Source organism: Anas platyrhynchos, chromosome 25 (genome assembly GCF_047663525.1).
Source record: "Anas platyrhynchos isolate ZD024472 breed Pekin duck chromosome 25, IASCAAS_PekinDuck_T2T, whole genome shotgun sequence".
Lineage (NCBI taxonomy): Eukaryota > Metazoa > Chordata > Aves > Anseriformes > Anatidae > Anas > Anas platyrhynchos.
In genome coordinates this window covers 7,966,251-7,983,931 of record NC_092611.1, presented here as the reverse complement: position 1 = coordinate 7,983,931, position 17,681 = coordinate 7,966,251, and the positions used below count along the sequence as shown (strand labels likewise).

General features: G+C 42.1%; 1 protein-coding gene across 4 annotated transcripts; it reads left to right on the top strand.

Moving 5' to 3' along the window:
- The first annotated feature begins 933 nt into the window (after positions 1-933).
- On the top strand, positions 934-17,590 carry DDX6 (DEAD-box helicase 6). Of its 4 annotated transcripts, none has more exons than XM_072027665.1 (14): positions 934-1,091; positions 3,185-3,662; positions 5,052-5,115; positions 5,598-5,702; positions 6,812-6,941; positions 7,414-7,560; positions 7,798-7,896; positions 8,626-8,744; positions 9,191-9,319; positions 9,631-9,747; positions 10,459-10,522; positions 11,403-11,504; positions 11,945-12,128; positions 13,333-17,590. In XM_072027665.1, the coding sequence occupies exons 2-13, from the start codon at positions 3,463-3,465 to the stop codon at positions 12,118-12,120; spliced, it is 1,452 nt and encodes a 483-aa protein (XP_071883766.1). In that variant the 5' UTR covers positions 934-1,091; positions 3,185-3,462; the 3' UTR covers positions 12,121-12,128; positions 13,333-17,590. The 4 variants fall into 4 exon arrangements, with proteins under 4 accessions (XP_071883766.1, XP_071883764.1, XP_071883765.1 ...); XM_072027663.1 differs by having other exon boundaries at positions 5,037-5,115; XM_072027664.1 differs by having other exon boundaries at positions 941-1,116.
- Positions 17,591-17,681: the final 91 nt, after the last annotated feature.

Genomic DNA, 17,681 nt, shown 5'->3' with positions numbered 1-17,681 from the left:
GGCGACCTCTGCACTGCCTACACACCAGTCAGCTTTACCGATCCGTTAACTGCTGTTGTCATTTGTTCTTTTAGGGTTGGTGCGTGCTATTTCCTGAGCATCTCAGGGTGAAGTGCAATGCCCAGCTCTGCACCCTGCACCGTGACGGGCACCGAGGCTGCCGTGTGGTGGAGCAGGGACCTCGGCAGCAGTGACTGCTGCCTGCCCAGCATGGCACGGGGGATGCAGCTTCTTCATCCCACTCCTGGCACGGGAAGGCACAGGACTCGTATGTTCAGTTTCCTTCTTCTTTTGCCACGCATGGAAGAGAAGTGTGGAAGAAGTGGGGCACAGCAGGAGGGAGAGGGGCTGAAAGGGGAAGCTGAAGCATCCTGTGTGCCTCAGGAGATGACAGCTGATGGGGCAAGGGGTGCTGGCAGCCGCAGCAGGGCAAATAGTTGGGGAATAAATGGAAGGAAGGAGTTTAGTAATGAGGCTTGTTGTCTAGGAGAAGCAGGCAGGGGTGTCTGATTATGCCAGGCCTGATGGAGATGATTGTGCTGTGACAGAAATAATGGATTCCTTTGAAATTAAAGGAAGGAATGACTGCAAGAAGCCTTCCACTACCATTTTCTGTGTCTAAACCCAGTGCTTTGTTGGAGGCTGGACTCCACTTTGGTGCAATTCGGCCAAACACCGCAACCACTCGCCCCCCGGTGGGACGGGTAAAGGCTGTGGGTTGAAATAACGACACTTTATTGGTAATTAAAAGAGTAATAAAAAAACAAACGCAGCGAGCGCCCCGCGCTACCCGGGGCCTCGGCCGCCGCCCAGCGGCAGGGCCGGGCCGCCACAGCCGCGCGGTCACGTGACCGCGGGAGCCCGCCTCCCCCCCCCCACCCGGAGCCCGCGCGCGCGCGCATGCGTGCGTGCGTGCGTGCGCGTGCGCGCGGGGCGGGGCCGTCCCGCCCTGCCCTGCCCTGCCGGGAGGGGGAGGGCGCACGGGAGGAAGGAGGAAGCCGCCATCTTGGAGCGTCGAGTCGCCATAACAAGGCACCAAGCGGCAGCCAGAGGATTTTGTACCTGGGCGAGGGGGAGCGCGGCCGGGGGCGGTGAGCGACGCCGGGGGCTGCCGGGGTGAGAGCGAGCCCGGGGAAGCGGTGAAAAAGGGGGAGCCGCCGTGGTTACCGGGCCGGGCCGGGCCTCGCCTCGCGGCCTGAGGCGCGGCGCGGGAGCGGCGGGGCCCGAGCGGGGCCTGGAGGCGGCGGCGGGGGCCCTGTGGCGGGGCGGCGGGGCCGGGCTGAGGCGGTGCTGGCCGGCGGGAGGAGCGGGGAGGCCGCGGGTGAGGCCGCTCCATTGTTCGCGGGCGGGGGGGTGCCGGTGTGGCGCAGCTGCTTTTCGCGGGAGGCGGCGGCCTCGCGGAGGGGCCCGCACTGCGGCCTGGGCACGGCGGGGCCCGGTGGGCCCGGCTCGGTGGGGGTGAGGGAGAAGGGAGAGGCCTGGCGGTGGTTGCCGGGCCGTGCTCGCCCGGGGGCCGTCGTAACGCGCGGTGCTTTGCGCCGTCGGGCCTCCGCTTTGCGAAATGGTGGCTGCTGGCGGCCGGCAGCGCGGCGGCTCGCTGCGTTTGGCGAGGTTTTGTGTATTTTATTTTTGGATCTTTCGTGTTTTTGAAGCGTAGCTGCGAGTGAGAGGCTGTAAGGGAACTAGAGGTTTTCTCTGCTAAAAATATCGGGGTGATCTTTGCCACTTTCATCACAGTTTGTTACGTGACCGTGGTGCCTTATATGATCTGTTTGTTGTTTTTCTTTCTTTTTTTTTTTTTTTAACCAAGTTAATGGGAAGGAGAGCTGTCTTTTCAGAGATACTCTATAACCGTGCTTCTAGTCAGGAAGATAACTAGGAGAAATATCTTATTTCTACTGATTTTAAAGTTTTGCTGTAGAGCTCTAATCGATGCGCTTGGAAACGGCTGGGAAGTCTGAGAAGAGTTTGCATTCCTTTTCCATTCTCTTGAAGTGCTCTTGGACGTATGTTTAATTCACTAGGGAATTACCTTTTTTTTTTTTTTTTGAGCACTCCACCCCAGCAAGCAGTAACCTGCTTTTCCTATGCACTTCCTAAGTTGCAAGTGCTTTACGATGAGAAACTGTAGAGGCAAGCAAGCTTACTTTCGGTTGCTTTTGAAAAGTTATGACTTGGCTGGCTAATATTGTTGTAAGGAGATCTTCATCTCTGGGCTATATTTTCAGTGTGTGAGATGCAGACTTCATGTTCTCTCTCTGCAGTTTTGGCAACACTTGTTAAATACAGTGTTGATACTAAGTCACGTGTACTAAATGTTATCTTAAAATCATAGGGTGATGTGAGTTAGAAGAGACCTTTGAAGATCATCTAGTTCTAACCCTGAGTGCAATGTGAGTTTTTACTGGTGAATGGAAGGTAACATCAAGCAGGAGGCTAACAGATTCCTGGTGTAAATGTTTAGGCTCAAAAAGAAGCTGCTCTACTCTGTTCAGCAGCATAATATTATTCGTTTCAATATTCTAAACGGTGTTAAATCAATGCCCAATTAAAAAAAAGGTTATGAATAAGTTGGTTGAACTAACTTTTGGAGTTGGGGGAGGATGAGTTTTGTTTTCACAGATAACGTCATCATTTCTATCGTAATTCTAGCATCACTTCAATTTCATTTCTTACATGAAAAGGACAATCAGAGTAACTTCAGAATTTCTTCAGTTCTTGCTTTAATGTCCGTTTGATATTGTGGTTTTGTTTTTTATCGAAAACTTGTACATAATGTTGCTTAGGTTTTTATCATTGCTTCCCTGTGTCCCAGAAGAGGGGGAGTTTCAAGAACAGGCAAAGCAATCGAGGTAATCTGTGCCTACTTCACAGGGGAGTCTAGGTACTGTTTTTCAAGTGGTTACTAGCTGGAATGCTCCTGAAAGAAAGTACAGCTGTTTACAAAGTCATCTTTGGTGACCTAAGCTCAGCTTTGTAGCAAGGAAAAAAAAAAGTTTGATATGTCTCTGATAATTCCACTGAGAAAAAAGAAAAACAAATCCTGTGTTGTGTGCTGCCTGGGAAGAGGTGACTTTTAGATAATACGCAGTGTTGCAGGCTATTTTAAAATAGCGAAGTTAACTGAAGGATTTGCATATACAGAAGCCCATATATTAATTGTTATTGTCTGCTTCTTTTTCAGAGTGAAGCGAGTGAATTCTGATATAACTCAACTTTGATAGAGGGCTTTTTTTTTTTTTTTACAAAAAAAAAAAGGTTGATCCACAGTGCATCAGAGCAAGTTACTACTTTACTTTTGAGTGACTTACAGGTGCTTGCCTGCATTGCAATAAAGGACTCATATATTGAGCAAGACTTATTTATCTCTTCATTTTGGAGAGTCTAATAAACTGTTATTACAGTTTCTGTACTGACTTTCAAAGTTTTGAAGTCTAAAAAGACATCTTTAAAAACAGAAGCATGAGCACGGCCAGAACAGAGAACCCTGTTATAATGGGTCTATCCAGTCAGAATGGGCAATTGAGAGGCCCTGTAAAACCCAGCGGGGGCCCAGGAGGTGGAGGCACACAGACTCAGCAACAGATGAACCAGCTGAAAAATGCCAACACAATCAATAATGGCACTCAACAACAAGCACAGAGTATGACCACCACTATTAAGTAAGTATTTGTGTCAAATGCCGCAAGAAGAATGTTAAAATTTGTTATAAGGGAAAGCGTTCTTGGGAACTTGTGTTTTAAGATTTCTGTTGTTTTATGATGTTGATGACAGCAGCGTCCTAGGATGTGCATTACTAAACAAAAGCTGTATTTCCAGGTGTGAGCTGCTTTCTGGCAATTATCTTAGCAATGTGTTTGTTGTGGAAATTGAATTTGAGACTTTTCAGAGGGAGCTGCTTGTCAGAGGCAGCCCACTGAGCAGCAGCATCCTGTTTTCTTTGCTCATTTCAAGTGGTATGAGAAGGAAGTTGGGGAGTGGGAAGGAACTGATACTTGAGACAGGAGGAAACATTGCCTATTCCTAGTCCAGTTTTGTATGCTTTTCAGTTTGTTGCTGATCTCTCTCGTGGTGAGAAATTCTTTCAAGTTGGTTATCTTTTTTGTCAATGATTTGGAAAAGTAGCGTGTGCTCTCCCCAGTATAATGCTGAACTTTAATTAGTCAAAGTGTAAGCTGAGATAATACAGCACCACTGTGACACCCTTGTATGCGTCTCTTCTCTCTTTTCTCATCAAACCGTTTTAGGAAGCATGCTGATAAAATGTGAATGTGCTGGTTGGAAATTCTGACAGACTTACGAGACTTGTGTGGTACAGTAATGGGTCATTCTCTGCTGCCCCTGAGCAACATTCGCTTTTTTTTTGCTATTCAGTGATTTTTGAAGAAAATACCTTAGTGCATAATGGCAAAATGGAATACTTGAGGACTCGTTCCAAGTTCTGGTGTAACTTATTTTAAACAGGTTAACTAGCCAGACCGATGAGGAAAACTCATCAGAACTGGCACTGGGGCAAAAAAGAACTTGCTCTCTTCTGTACAGGGTCTTTTTAGAGATGACAAAGGTCTAAATCTCACCGAGCAAAATTAAAAAACAGTTCAAGTGGAGAGTGTATTTACTTAATTTTCTCCCCCAGAGTATTTCCATCTTCTTATATTACGGATAAAGAATAGATGGTCTTTGGGCATGAGGTTTTTATTTTTTGAAGTAGTGAACTATAGTTTTGTGGTTTTATTATAGCTCATTACTTCATTATGAATGTCAGTGTGTAGTTTTAAGTCTGTTCTACTGGATCAATTCAGTGCCCTAAAAATGGGATTTGAATCATGACTGGATAAAGATTTCACAAATTCTCTTGTGCTTGGCAGACTGGTGAATTTCTGTGTTTACAGTTTCCTGCCTGTTGTATCCGCTTAGCTCAGAGAGGACTTGAGCTCATATGCGTAGGTGTTTTTAGCTTTCAGGAGGTGAAAATGTTACATGTTAAATCACTGTTCCTAAGAAACTCAGGATGCAAAATAAACTTATTAAACCAGATTTTTTTTCGGTAGACCTGGTGATGACTGGAAGAAGACTTTAAAACTCCCTCCAAAGGATTTGAGAATCAAAACTTCGGTAAGGACGTTTGAACTTTAGGAATAAATACGGAATGAAGGTTGTGGGAGAAGCTGCGGTGGGCTTGTAATCAAATATTCAAAGGCAATTCAGCTATTGCTAACCTGTTTTTAATGAAGAATTGCTGTTTTAATTCTCTTAAAACTGCTCAGGAGAGATGTTTCTTTTGTAAAGCTCAAAAACAGAGTTGACTGTGTATTTCTTACTTCCTTACTGTTATAGCATGAGGCGAATTGTCAATGGCTCCTGCAAGACGGAGATCAAAATATGTCAGTGTATGCACAGTGTTGTAGTTGGTTATTGGAAAGTTAATATTTACTTCTCCACTGTATGGTGTTGCATAGATTAGTGGGAACTCCTGTGTAGTAATGAAATGTGCTTTGTGATCTTCTTGCATAAGCACTCTCTCATTGAGTCTGACTGATTTACAGCTGTGGATTGTATGACCTAATCTTATGGATGTGCTTTTTGTGATTATTTAGGACGTGACCTCCACAAAAGGAAATGAGTTTGAAGATTACTGTTTGAAACGGGAGTTGCTGATGGGAATTTTTGAAATGGGCTGGGAAAAACCATCTCCTATTCAGGTTGTTAAAACAGACTAGTTATAAGCAGCAGCTTAATTCTGTATAAACTCTGAAATTCTTGTGCTTAAATGTCAGATATTTATGTCATGATTTGGGAAAACTGGGGATTTGAACAGTGGAATTTTGCATTGGTATGTTAATCCCATGTTCAGTAGCATCCTTCAGATAAGTAGTCGCAGTGAGTACAGGGGTATTGTAAATTTTCTGGAAAACAGGTCTGCCATAGGTTGCATACCTTTATTTGTTACTAAGATATCTATCACCCATTCTTGGCTTTTTTTTTAATCATAAATATCTGGAAGGAGTCATAATGGAGATTATAGGGGAGAGAGTGTTAGTAAGTTTACTTTTTCTGTCTCTCCATCTTGTTTTTTACTTCTAGGGCTGATTCCATAAGTAAATGTTAATGTATGTAAACTTAGGGGAGTGGGTGTGGTGTTGAACTCTTCTCGTCCCTTCCCCCCCCCCCCAACATCCAGGCCGTTTTATATGGCTTAATTTATCTGCTTTAGAACAGATTCTAATATGTCAGCTTTTCCAAATTAAAAGGCTGAATGTACTTGGGTCATTTAGATACTGCTGTAAAAGACAGCAAATGAAAAATACTTGTGGCCTTTGTCTGAATGGCTGAAGTTTTAAAAGGAAAGCCTGCTGGTTTTGAGAAGTGTATCACAGAAACATGCAGGTTTGAAATTACATGGGCTGATGCCTTTCCAATGTTAAGATGGATGTGGGCGTTTTCTCCCACTGGGGGAGTTTGCTAGTGATTCTCACGGTCTCCTCCCAGTTTTTCCTAATTTTTCACTTTTTTACGAATGTGTCTGTATGGGTTCACAATTCCTGCAGTACCCGAGCACTAGTTCTCATCCTGTCTGGTCATAAGAGGGTTTTATGTGAGATGTTGGGAGCAGAGCTATTGCTTTGCTGGGGAGCTCTTTGCTGCTAGGTTTAACTCCCTCCTGCTGTGTGTAAGTCTACAATACTTGCAGTAGCAAGATACTCTTTCATGGAACAGATTTAACGTCATATAGCGAGGCAAGTTATATTTGGCCAGTCTTTAATGAGCATGGCTCATGATTGCTCACGTGCTGACTGTCATTGCATTTCAGGAGGAGAGCATCCCCATTGCTTTATCTGGTAGGGATATCTTGGCTAGAGCGAAAAATGGAACAGGCAAGAGTGGAGCCTACCTCATTCCCTTACTTGAACGGCTAGACTTAAAGAAGGACAACATACAAGGTCAGTTGGCATGGGTCTTCCTTGGCTGCATCCAGGTAATAGTATTGGTTGCTGTGCAGCAGGCTTGAATTTAAAAGTGGTTGACAAAATGCAGCAGTGTAGGTTATCTGCTGATATTTGTGAAGAAAGTACATAGGGAGTGGTGGAGGGAAAGTGGAATTTTAAATTTCCAGTTTCTTTTAAAAACTTGAAGATGTCTAGTGGACTTCACTGTCTTGCCCTGGAAAATGGATTTGGAGTAATACACAGAAGCATGGTGGCTGGGTGACTCATGTGGAGGGAATATCAAGGGATATAGAACCCTTGCATGGCATTTGTCATGTTTTAAGCAGTTTCTATGACTTAATGTAGGTATCTAGTGGGGAACTCCAAAACTGCAGAAGTATGGCTCTGGTGAAATCTCTGTCCTCTACAGAGAAGTATTTTTGGTAGTGTGTTATTAGTAACTCATGCTGACACTTTTAACTTCCAGCAATGGTGATTGTTCCCACCCGTGAACTAGCCCTGCAGGTCAGTCAAATCTGTATCCAAGTCAGCAAACACATGGGAGGTGCCAAAGTGATGGCAACAACAGGAGGAACCAATTTGCGAGATGACATAATGAGGCTTGATGATACAGGTCAGAGCACTTTGCTATGCTACAGTTGGTGTTTGGGCTTTTACAATGTGGCATTGTAACTTCTGCTTTTTTGTTATGTCTGTGTTATTGTTATGCTTGTTACAGAACAGACTGTATTATGTCTTAGTCACTGTTTGTATACAGTCATTCACTCAATCTGTTGGTATAAAACATGTCCCTGAATGCTGGAAACATTGTTTTGATCACCTTATTTTTTTTTCTCTTCTAACCTTACAGTGCATGTGGTGATAGCTACCCCTGGCAGAATTCTCGATCTCATCAAGAAAGGAGTAGCAAAAGTTGAGCATGTCCAGATGATAGTATTGGATGAGGCAAGTTGCTCATATTAAACCTTTTGGAGTATTAACAATTTAAACGAATGATGTGTCTCAGCCAGCCACCTCATTATATACAGCAACAAATACCTTTGCCTAGGGATACTAAGGTTATAGCTAATTCATTTCTTGTTTTTTGAGAAGGTATTTAGGTGTAAGAGCTTTTCTGCACGTAAAACTTCCAAGAAGACAGCCTAGGAAGGTTTGCCTTTTCTGTACACTCTTCCTGCAAAATAGATTAGTGGTTTATTCTGAACTGAAGAATTGTGTTTCATTTGGTATCTGTTCATAGTGAATGCATTGTGCTTACCACATAAGTTCACATAACCTGATTTATGAACATCCAACAGACTGCTAAGTGAGAGGTTGAGAAAAATAATTGAAAGCTCTTGGATGACTCTGATAGGAACAGCGATAGCTAGTTTTGGTTTAGAACTCCCATTGTATGTATTTTTTCTTCAATTTGATTCTGCTTAAATCAGTATTGAAAACAGGGAAATGTAAACTTCCTTTTACTGATGTATCCTGTTTTCAGAAACTAAATCAGATGTCATGTTCACATGTCAATCAGATACGGTATTCACTCCAGAGGGGTGATGCCATCGTGAAGGTAGGGAGGAGGATATTCCTGGTGCATTTGTATTTCTTTTCCAGCGTGATACTACCAGAAAACTGAAAGATTGCCCTACTTCTTTGACTTACTCATTTGTGCTTGTGTTGTTACAGGCAGATAAGTTGCTGTCTCAAGATTTTGTACAAATAATGGAAGACATTATTCTTACGCTACCTAAAAACAGACAGATTTTGCTCTACTCAGCCACTTTCCCTCTGAGTGTACAGAAATTCATGGTGAGTGTAGTTGGATTCAGATACATGCAATTGTGGTGACGTTGCACCTAAGCTGCATGAGTGGGTGTTGCTCATTTATTTATGCATCCGCACTTTTCTGGTTTAATATACCAGCCTCAGTGTAGGACAGCAATTTTGAAACAACTTTTGTTGAGAAATAACATTAATGGGAAGTATGTGTAATTCTTATATGGGATGCACTGTTTTCCTCTTCATTCGGTAGTTAATGCTGTTTGTGTTGATTTGCTTCTAGAAGGTGATTCTGTTTAGCCTTGGTTTTATAAGTAATCCTTTGAAATTTCATGTACCCTGTCTAGTGACAGGCATAAAGATTGGCTAGTTAGTGCATCCTTGCAATGGAAGAATTGAATGTGCTACAGGATGGGAAGTCTTTATGCTGTTTTGCGTATAGATATGCATGCTTTATTTTTGTCTTTATCTTTCAGAATTCCCATTTGCAGAAACCCTATGAGATTAATCTGATGGAGGAGTTAACCTTGAAGGGAGTTACTCAGTACTATGCCTATGTAACTGAGCGTCAGAAGGTTCATTGCCTCAATACACTGTTTTCCAGGGTAAGCAGCATAGGTCAGGTTAAGAACTTACAAATGCTTTGTTCCCTTCAAAATCAAGAATAAGAATCAGAGTGACATATTTTTTTTCCTCGTCAAACTGTGCTAATCATACTATATAAGCTGAAGCTAAAAATGAGTGTGCTTGCCTCAGACAAAACTTGCCTTGCAGTTTTGTTATGTGTTAACCTTTTTTCCCTCTTGTACAAAAATATGGTATGAATTACTTGCAGCACCTGTCTTGCCTTCTTTCTGCCTTAGATCATCTGTTACTGAAATTCTGCATTTACTTAACACGCTTCTTATATGTTCAGCTCCAGATTAACCAGTCGATCATTTTCTGCAACTCCTCTCAACGGGTTGAATTGTTAGCCAAAAAGATCTCCCAGTTGGGCTATTCCTGCTTCTATATCCATGCTAAAATGAGGCAGGTGAGTATGAAGTTACAGTGGTTTATGTCCTGCTACTACATGATTTCAGGTCCTATTCCACAGATGTAGCACGTAGCTGAAATAAGTCTCATACTTGCTTTAAGTTTGCATAGTCTTCAAAAACTTAGACATGTATTGCTTTGCTATTGCTTCAGTTTTGTTTTCAGACTCCTCCCCCCATATTTAAGCCTCTTTCCAGAGTGTTTAGCGTAGCTGTTCATGTGGTGTTCCGGAGTACAAACAGAAATAACAATACTCAGCTGATTTGAATATCTAGCCTGGCTTTCCAAGCACTAAATCTTGCACTGTGGCTGTAGGGGAATCTGAGAAGGCAGGGAGATGGCTTTGATCGAAGCTCTTGCTGGAAGGCATTGACTGCTGCATAGTGATTGAGCTCCAGTGGCCTAGTTCAGAAAACTATGAAAAATGTCTGCAGCTTCGCTGGTGCAGGAATTTGTTACTTGTAGATTAGTTCACATGTCCTCAAGATTCATGCTCTTGATTTCCTTGTTATCGGTGAGTGTACTAAAAGGCATTGTCAGAAGGTTTTTTAGAATATATGGGTAAGAAGTGTTAAGAAATTGTACAAGCAGCTTTGACTCAGCTGTCAGTAGTGATGAGGGGAAGGAATTTGTGAATGAAGTTCAGTGTTTGTAACTTGAATACCTATCTGAAAGTCACAGCTGTTTTTTTGTTTTTACATATTTCCAGGAGCACCGCAATCGTGTGTTCCACGATTTCCGAAATGGCTTATGCCGCAATCTTGTTTGCACTGGTAAGAGTTCCTAAATGTTTTTCCTTTTATGAAGGTTGTGAATAGAAATCTGATTAGTCGGTAGCCCAGGTGAGCCAGGTAACTTGATTTGTGATGAAGCAAGTTAATGTTTTGATCAAAGAATTTTGTCAAGTGTGTGTAGGGCAGAGTGCTGCACTCCTTCAGGCATATGGGTTTGGTCTTTTGTGACAAACTGTGAAGGTGCAACTTGTTAACAAATCCTTTTATTGTGATATTTCCTGCTTCAGTTATGTTTTCTGTATGTTCTCACAAGTGCTCTGTAAATTGTAGGGCCATAAGCTTTACGAAAGAACAGAACTGTAGGTGTAACTGTGGCTAGGATTACTGGACTACACTTTGCTGATTCTTTACATGTCTGTAGTTCATCTTTCCTAAATGATCTGTAGTTGTGATTGGTCTGTATATGATGTGAGTTATCCACAGTACAGCCTGTTTGGCCAGTACCATGACAGTTGCTACATGCATCTGGGTAGTCTTAACTGAACTTGAAGTGAAATAAAAATAGCTAAGCTGGTGGGATGTAGTTCAGATCTCAAGTCTGTTGTGACAATGGCAACATCTGCCATGTTAGAGGAGGTGCTTGTATAAGATGACCTACTCAAAAATAGTCTAACATGCAAAAACTGGATTGATGTTAGTTACTTTTTTGGCATAGATCTGAAGATCTGAGGGCTTGATCATTCTTCTTGCATTACGCTTAAAGTGGATAAAGAGCAAGAAGAAGCTGTAACAGAATTGTATGTAAAATGCCTTGATACGAGGACAGCATATATTTATAAACCAGTGCTGGCCAGTGTTAATTGTTCCTAAATTTTCTACCCTAAATCAACATAATTCTTCACCTGAATTGTCTTTACAGATCTGTTTACCCGAGGTATTGATATCCAAGCTGTGAACGTGGTGATAAACTTTGATTTCCCAAAGCTGGCGGAGACTTATCTCCATCGTATTGGCAGATCAGGTGAGAGGAGAAGCATCTTTTAGAAACATCTTTGGTAACTGTGAGTTTTTCCTTAGCATTGAATTGGCTTCTGCTTTTTATTAATATACTTGAACTATTTTGAATACCTTAGATTTTTCTGACTTAGATTTTTCTGTACTTGAACTCTGTAGTTCAGGCTTGTTCAATAACTCATTTAATAAAGGGTGTACACGTGTACTGTAGTAGAAGACTTCAAGTTGGTTATTAATGAGTATGTGCAGTTGAAGCATTTTTAACCTCTTGTTTTTTCTTACTCCTGTAGTAGTACAAAAGTCCTTAAATACTTTCAAAGACCTGTTGCAGGGTCTGGATTTTCTTTTACCATCAGAGGGCGATGTTACTAACACCAGAATCCGCAGACTTGTTCAGTCAACCTTCTATCACTCAGTATCAACTCAGGGTTGTTTTTCTTTTTTAAGGTCGCTTTGGTCATCTTGGCCTGGCCATCAACTTGATCACCTATGATGATCGATTCAACCTGAAAAGTATTGAGGAGCAGTTGGGAACTGAAATTAAACCCATACCAAGCAACATTGACAAGAGCCTGTATGTGGCAGAATACCACAGTGAACCTGTAGAAGATGAGAAGCAGTAACCATATGCGTATGTAAATGCCTTCCTGAATAGAGAAGTTAGTGTTGGATAAAAGAAGAGCTGGCCTGAATATTGTTGCAGGGGAAGAGGGAAACGGATGTGCCAAACGTGTCTGAATGTGAAAACAAGGATTTGAAATAGATTGTCAGTGAGGGTGGGAAGATTGGTGTTTGGAGAGGCTGGGATGCCTGCTAGTAGCCTAAAGAACTCTGTCTGTATTGGTTAGCTAAGAAGAGAAGTAGGTGACAGTAGAAAGGGAGGTGGTAATCAAAAAAGCCAGGAGATAAAATGGATCTCTAGGCTTTTCTGTTAATGCAAAATTCTTAATCGCCTCAGCAGCTGCAAGGAACAGGTTCAAGCTATAGGTGCCTCATGTGTTGTTGTCTTTATTTCATAGAACCTCCTCCAAAGTAGTAGCAAAGCTGTAATTCATCTTCATTGCCACTTGAGGTCTACATAGCATAAAAAAGAGGCTTCACTGCCAGGGTGTCTTGCAGTCTGGCTTTTCTTGATCGCTGTCTGAGGAAGAATGCTGAGTCGATTTCTTCTTTTCAATCCAGGGAAATTGTTGTTCTTACAGTCAGGCCAAATAGAGGGTGATGTTTGATCTGTTTTTAGTTAAGATGCTATATTATGCAACAACAAGAGATGGCATTGTTTGGGTTGAAAGTAATTCTGTTGTGTATTTTCTCCTAGAAATCGTGAATTAGAAAATACTGATGAAGCTACTGAAATTACTCTAAGCTGACAAAAAAACCCAAGAACTGTCAAAGAAGCAGATTGCTAGAGAGAGATAAAATGAACTTGTGTCTACTTGAAATAATTTAAAGATAGTCCTACTCAGTCATGCAACCTTGCAACCTTTGCTTTGCTTTATTAATCTTTTAAAATAAATAAGTGCATAGACAAAACAAATCAGATGATGAACCTGGACAAAGTTCTTGGGTGGCTTCTTCAAGGGGACTGCTCTAACCCTGTCTGAGAATTGCACACCACTTAATGACAGTAAACAAGTGTGTAGTTGAGCCATTTAGGTATAATTGGGTAATAGTAGCGCTTCTTTCTGAGGTACAGTGATTGAAGATGAGCTGTTCTGAATGCCGTTGGCTTTTCCGGAGCAGCTACATAGTCAGTGTGATTCATTACTTACATTCTGGTTTTGCATAGAATTGATTTAACTGTGGGTGTTTGTTTTTGTTTGTTTTTCTTTAAGGCTTTGACTACACATGCCAGAAGGTGAAGCCCTTTGATCCACATCTGTGACACATCATTTCTTTGGGGATACCCTTCTCTTTGTGGGTTTTTCTTCGTCTTTTCATTTCGGAACTATGAAGACTAAAGAGCTTGGCCTTTTTTCTTTTTAAATTTGGCAGCAAGGAAGAAAGAAGATGAAAGGAGGAATGTCTTTTTGTTTTTCCACTTGTTTGCACTGTGTGCTGATTGAACATTAGTTGCACTAACTGCTGGTTTTAAATTTTTTTTTCTTTGGGTGGGAGGGGCAGCAAGGGAAGAAGAGAAACCCTGGAAAGAGAAGAATCTTGAAGAACACAAGCTTGTCTGCGATTTCAAATTCTTCAACCATCGACTGAGTGCATTTCAACTTCTCCCTGTTTACTCATCTGTTTTTAAGCTAAAGAGCTTGTTACTTATTCGTGCAAAGTGCCTTATGCTATGAGACCATTCAGAATATCACCTTTCCAACACAGCCCAAGGAATCAACAGCTGTTTTTGGTTTCAGGTCAAAGTTCCCCTCTCTTCCCCCTCTCCTCCTCCCCAAGTACTCAAGGCCAGGGCTGGGAGGTGAAACTTACTGGTAATACTACTTTTTTTCAACTTTTTTTTTTAATTGGAGGAGTTGATATGCATCTGCAGTTCACCCACACTGTAAATACTGTATTTAAAACAAAACCAACTTAAAATCTGGGCTGATTAGGTGCAGCAGCATAGCTCCAGAAGGAAAGAGTAGCCTGTCATCCTTTGCAGGAGCCATAAGAAAAGCCCTATGCTCTAGCAGAACACTAAAGACTGGTTTCCATAAGTCTCCATTAGTAGTTCCAGCACTTGATATGTAGACTTGTTTCAGAGCCATGGCCCTCTTTCTTCTGGTGCAGTGTGTCCCATAGAAAATCAGATGTGTATATTGTACAAACTTTGTAAATATTTTTTTTCTGTTTGGGTTCATATATAACTTTTTTTTTTTTGATGAAGGTTGCTGGGGTTAAAGGGATTAGACTGATTATGGGAGCAGCTAAAGATGAGAGGGGCTCAGTTTTCTGCAACACTAAGCAATGAGAAATGCTCTGACCTCCCTGAAGAGCAGGCTTCCAAGTGTCTCTAGTCAGGGTGGGTTTGCTCTGGTGCTAGCAACACTGTCCTGTACCGCTTGTATGGAAGAGATTGCTTGCAGAGGCTCTGAGGCCTCAAAATCTGTTGCTTACCTTGTGCAAGATATTCTTTGATTTCCCTCTTAGAAACGTCAGGAACTTCACAAGCTCTGAGGGATGCCCTGACCTGTGTTCCACCATGGTGTGAGGGAAATCCAGCGGGTGTCAGTGTTGCTGAGCAGCATATGTATAAGGCGTGGATTTGGGTTTAAAAGAAACAGTAGGAAACTGATCTAGATGCATAAACTGACAGTTTTGGAGCTTTATGGGATTGATTTACTTCCTGCAGCATTGTGCATTTTCTGCCCAAAACAGCCTCTATACAGACCTGTGAGCAGGTAAGGGTACAAAACCCCTGTTGCTGTCAGAAGCTACAGAAAGCTATTTGCCATCTTGTCTGTTGTGGCATGACTTGCTCTCTGTCACTCTGCATTGTATATTGCTGGAAAATACTTTCTGGTCAAATAGTGTTGCTTTAAATTGTGCCCCTCCCAACATGCTTGATGTTTGGCCTGATCTACAGGCAAGAGGAGTGAGACAAATCAAACTGTAAACTCTTAAAATTCCCTTTTAGCCTGTTCAACAACAGTGTCAGGAGGCACCTGGATGAATGCAATCCCTTTTGCTCAGTCATTTATTGTGTATACAGACGCTGCACTCACACCATGCTTGCTTATCTTAAGGCAGGAATTAATTGTCTTAATTTCTCCCATTTTGACACCTCCGCTTTTTTTTCTTTTGAGTAAAAATGTTTGGAACTAAAAGGCAAACTTAACTGTCCCACTTCCTTGAGGATCATAAGTACAAAATCAGGTGCCTCCTGACAACAACTTTACAAGATGGAAAGGGTGTTGTTTTTTGTTTTTTTTTTTTTTTGTCAGCAGTGACTCCATAATTGTAGCAAATGCTGCACTAGAGTACAAACTCAAGAGCTTGGTCACAGACACTCTGTGAGCCACACAGCTTACATCTGACTGGCAGGTACTAAATGTAAACAACTTTGGGGTGCTTTTTGGGGGTGGGGGGTGGGGTGGGATTTTGTGGGTGGTAACTTTGACCAAAAGTAAAATCTTGCTCTTGTACTGCAGCCAGCTTACGATTTTCCAGAGAGACAGAAGAGGGATCATTTTAGTGCAACAAAGACATGAAAAAATGTAAATAAAAGTTTTTTTTGTATCTTACCAGGGCACACACATGTAACAAGAACAGGATAGCAGTGTTGAGTCAGATGTGTGTGCTCTGCTTGGATTTGTGGTAGGTTAGCCTGGTGCCATGCTTTGATGGTCCCTCTTAAAGCACAGAACTTTTAAATGGAAAGTATTACTTTAAACTCAGCCTCTATTTGAGGATTGGCACTTACCTAAACTATCGGGGGCACCGTTTTTAGGTGGCTTTCAGCAAAGAAGGAAGCAGCCTATTTTTGGTGCCAATAGGCTATCTCTAACAGATGCAATCTTGCAGATGGAAAGATGCTCCAAATGACTAGGATAAGCCTAGTTTTTGTTTTTGTTTTTTCCTGCCCAAGAGTAAGGAGTGTGTGTAAGTCTTGGCTTTTTGAGATTCCTTTTTGATCTCCTGTTGTTTTCCTAGTTACACACCAGCCTTCACATTAATGCATTACTTGGAGCCAGTTTCTGCCTTCAGTGATGAGAGCCCTAGGTCAAATAATTCCTCTGACAAAGATAACATTAAGAATCTGATGTATTCTGCATTTTCCCCCTGAAAGTCTTAAAAAAAAAAGCATCATCCTCTGAATCTGAAGTAATGAAGTTTCACAACTGGGTGAAATGGCTGTGAAGAGGGTGACGCAAATCTGCAGCCAACTTACTCCAGATGAGCTCTAGGCTGGTCTCAGGATGTGCGCTGTCAAGAGTGCAGCGCAGTTGCTGGAGGGCTTTCCTTGAAGGGAGGGGGGTGGGTTGGTCTCAAATACATATTTTAATTTCCAGAATGAGATGGGAGCATCTTTCCTTTGCCCTCTGGGACTTTTTTTTGTGGGTAAGAACATGGAAGCTCAACATGAATATGTTGTATACATGTTGGTATCAAATCATCTCATTCTGATTGTTTGATTTTTATTTTTACTTGGGATAGGGAAGGGTGTCTGCTCCAAGGATTTAAAAATGCTTCACACGCTTGTTTTTCAAAAATGACTGATAGGACTCAAACCTTGAGCAGAGAACTGTTCTGCCATGGTTTCTGTTCTAGAGGTTATCGGGATGCCATGCCGCACCTGCTGAGCTGCCATCACAGTGGTTCTTGTCCTGGTGCTGGACTTCGTAATACTGCTGGGGTTGAGCAGCTGTTGGTTTCTGAGGATCGGGGTGAACTTTGTTCCCAGGAGCTCCAGCAGCATGGCCACCATTGGAAAGGCTGGGCGAAAAGTCCGCACAAGGAGTTTTTCCAATTGCTGTGAACTTGTAGTTTTTTTTCTTTCTTTGGAATCACAGTTTCTCTTCATGATAAGTCAGGTCTCTGGACCAAAGAGCATGCATTTGATCTTCAAAATAAGGCTTTGGCAGATTATTCTGTAGGTTTTGCTCAGTTCACTGTTGCGTTGCTAAAAATATCTTTCTGTGGAAGCATTGTTAAATTCTGCTGTAGACAAATAAGGGAAGGGTAAGGAGGGGTGGTGGGAGGGATGGGTTTATTAAGATACAGCCTTGCTGTATTTTAACCAATAATTATGGGGAAGGGGTGTCAGGAGAAGAAAATAGTCGCTGTTCCCTTTATAGAAAAAACTGGAACTTTATTTCAAGAAAAAAAAGAAACTATTTGCAATTCATGTGGGATATCCACTGGTCCCTAGTTAAGAAGTTGGTACTTTGTTAACCAGTGAACAACATGAAATAGTCCTTGAAAATATTCAGGGGAGGGAGGGGAAAATTGGCTTTCTGTTAAATTGGTAATTGGCTAATTCTCCAGTGGAGCAGAGATTTTGTTGAGAATGTGTTTTTCTCTGGATATGTACATGCGTTGCAGCACTGGCTTGTGAAGAGCTTCATGAGTTCAGAGTGCAAAAAAAAAGATGAATGGTAAAATCCTGATTTTGTTGATTAAACTCAATAAAAGCTCCCTGGAACTCCAGCTTGGTTTTGGTGTTTCTTTTAACATTGCTAAGCAAGAAAAACAAACAAAACAGTGCTGTGGAGAGATGCCTCAAGATGGAGTCAGTGTG

Excerpts from the sequence above, each read along its gene's own strand:
- DDX6 (XM_072027663.1), top strand. The coding sequence starts at position 3,463 with ATGAGCACGGCCAGAACAGAGAACCCTGTTATAATGGGTCTATCCAGT. Across the intron at positions 7,561-7,797 it reads AATGAGGCTTGATGATACAG|TGCATGTGGTGATAGCTACC; the intron begins GTCAGAGCACTT and ends CTAACCTTACAG. Across the intron at positions 9,748-10,458 it reads TCCATGCTAAAATGAGGCAG|GAGCACCGCAATCGTGTGTT; the intron begins GTGAGTATGAAG and ends ACATATTTCCAG.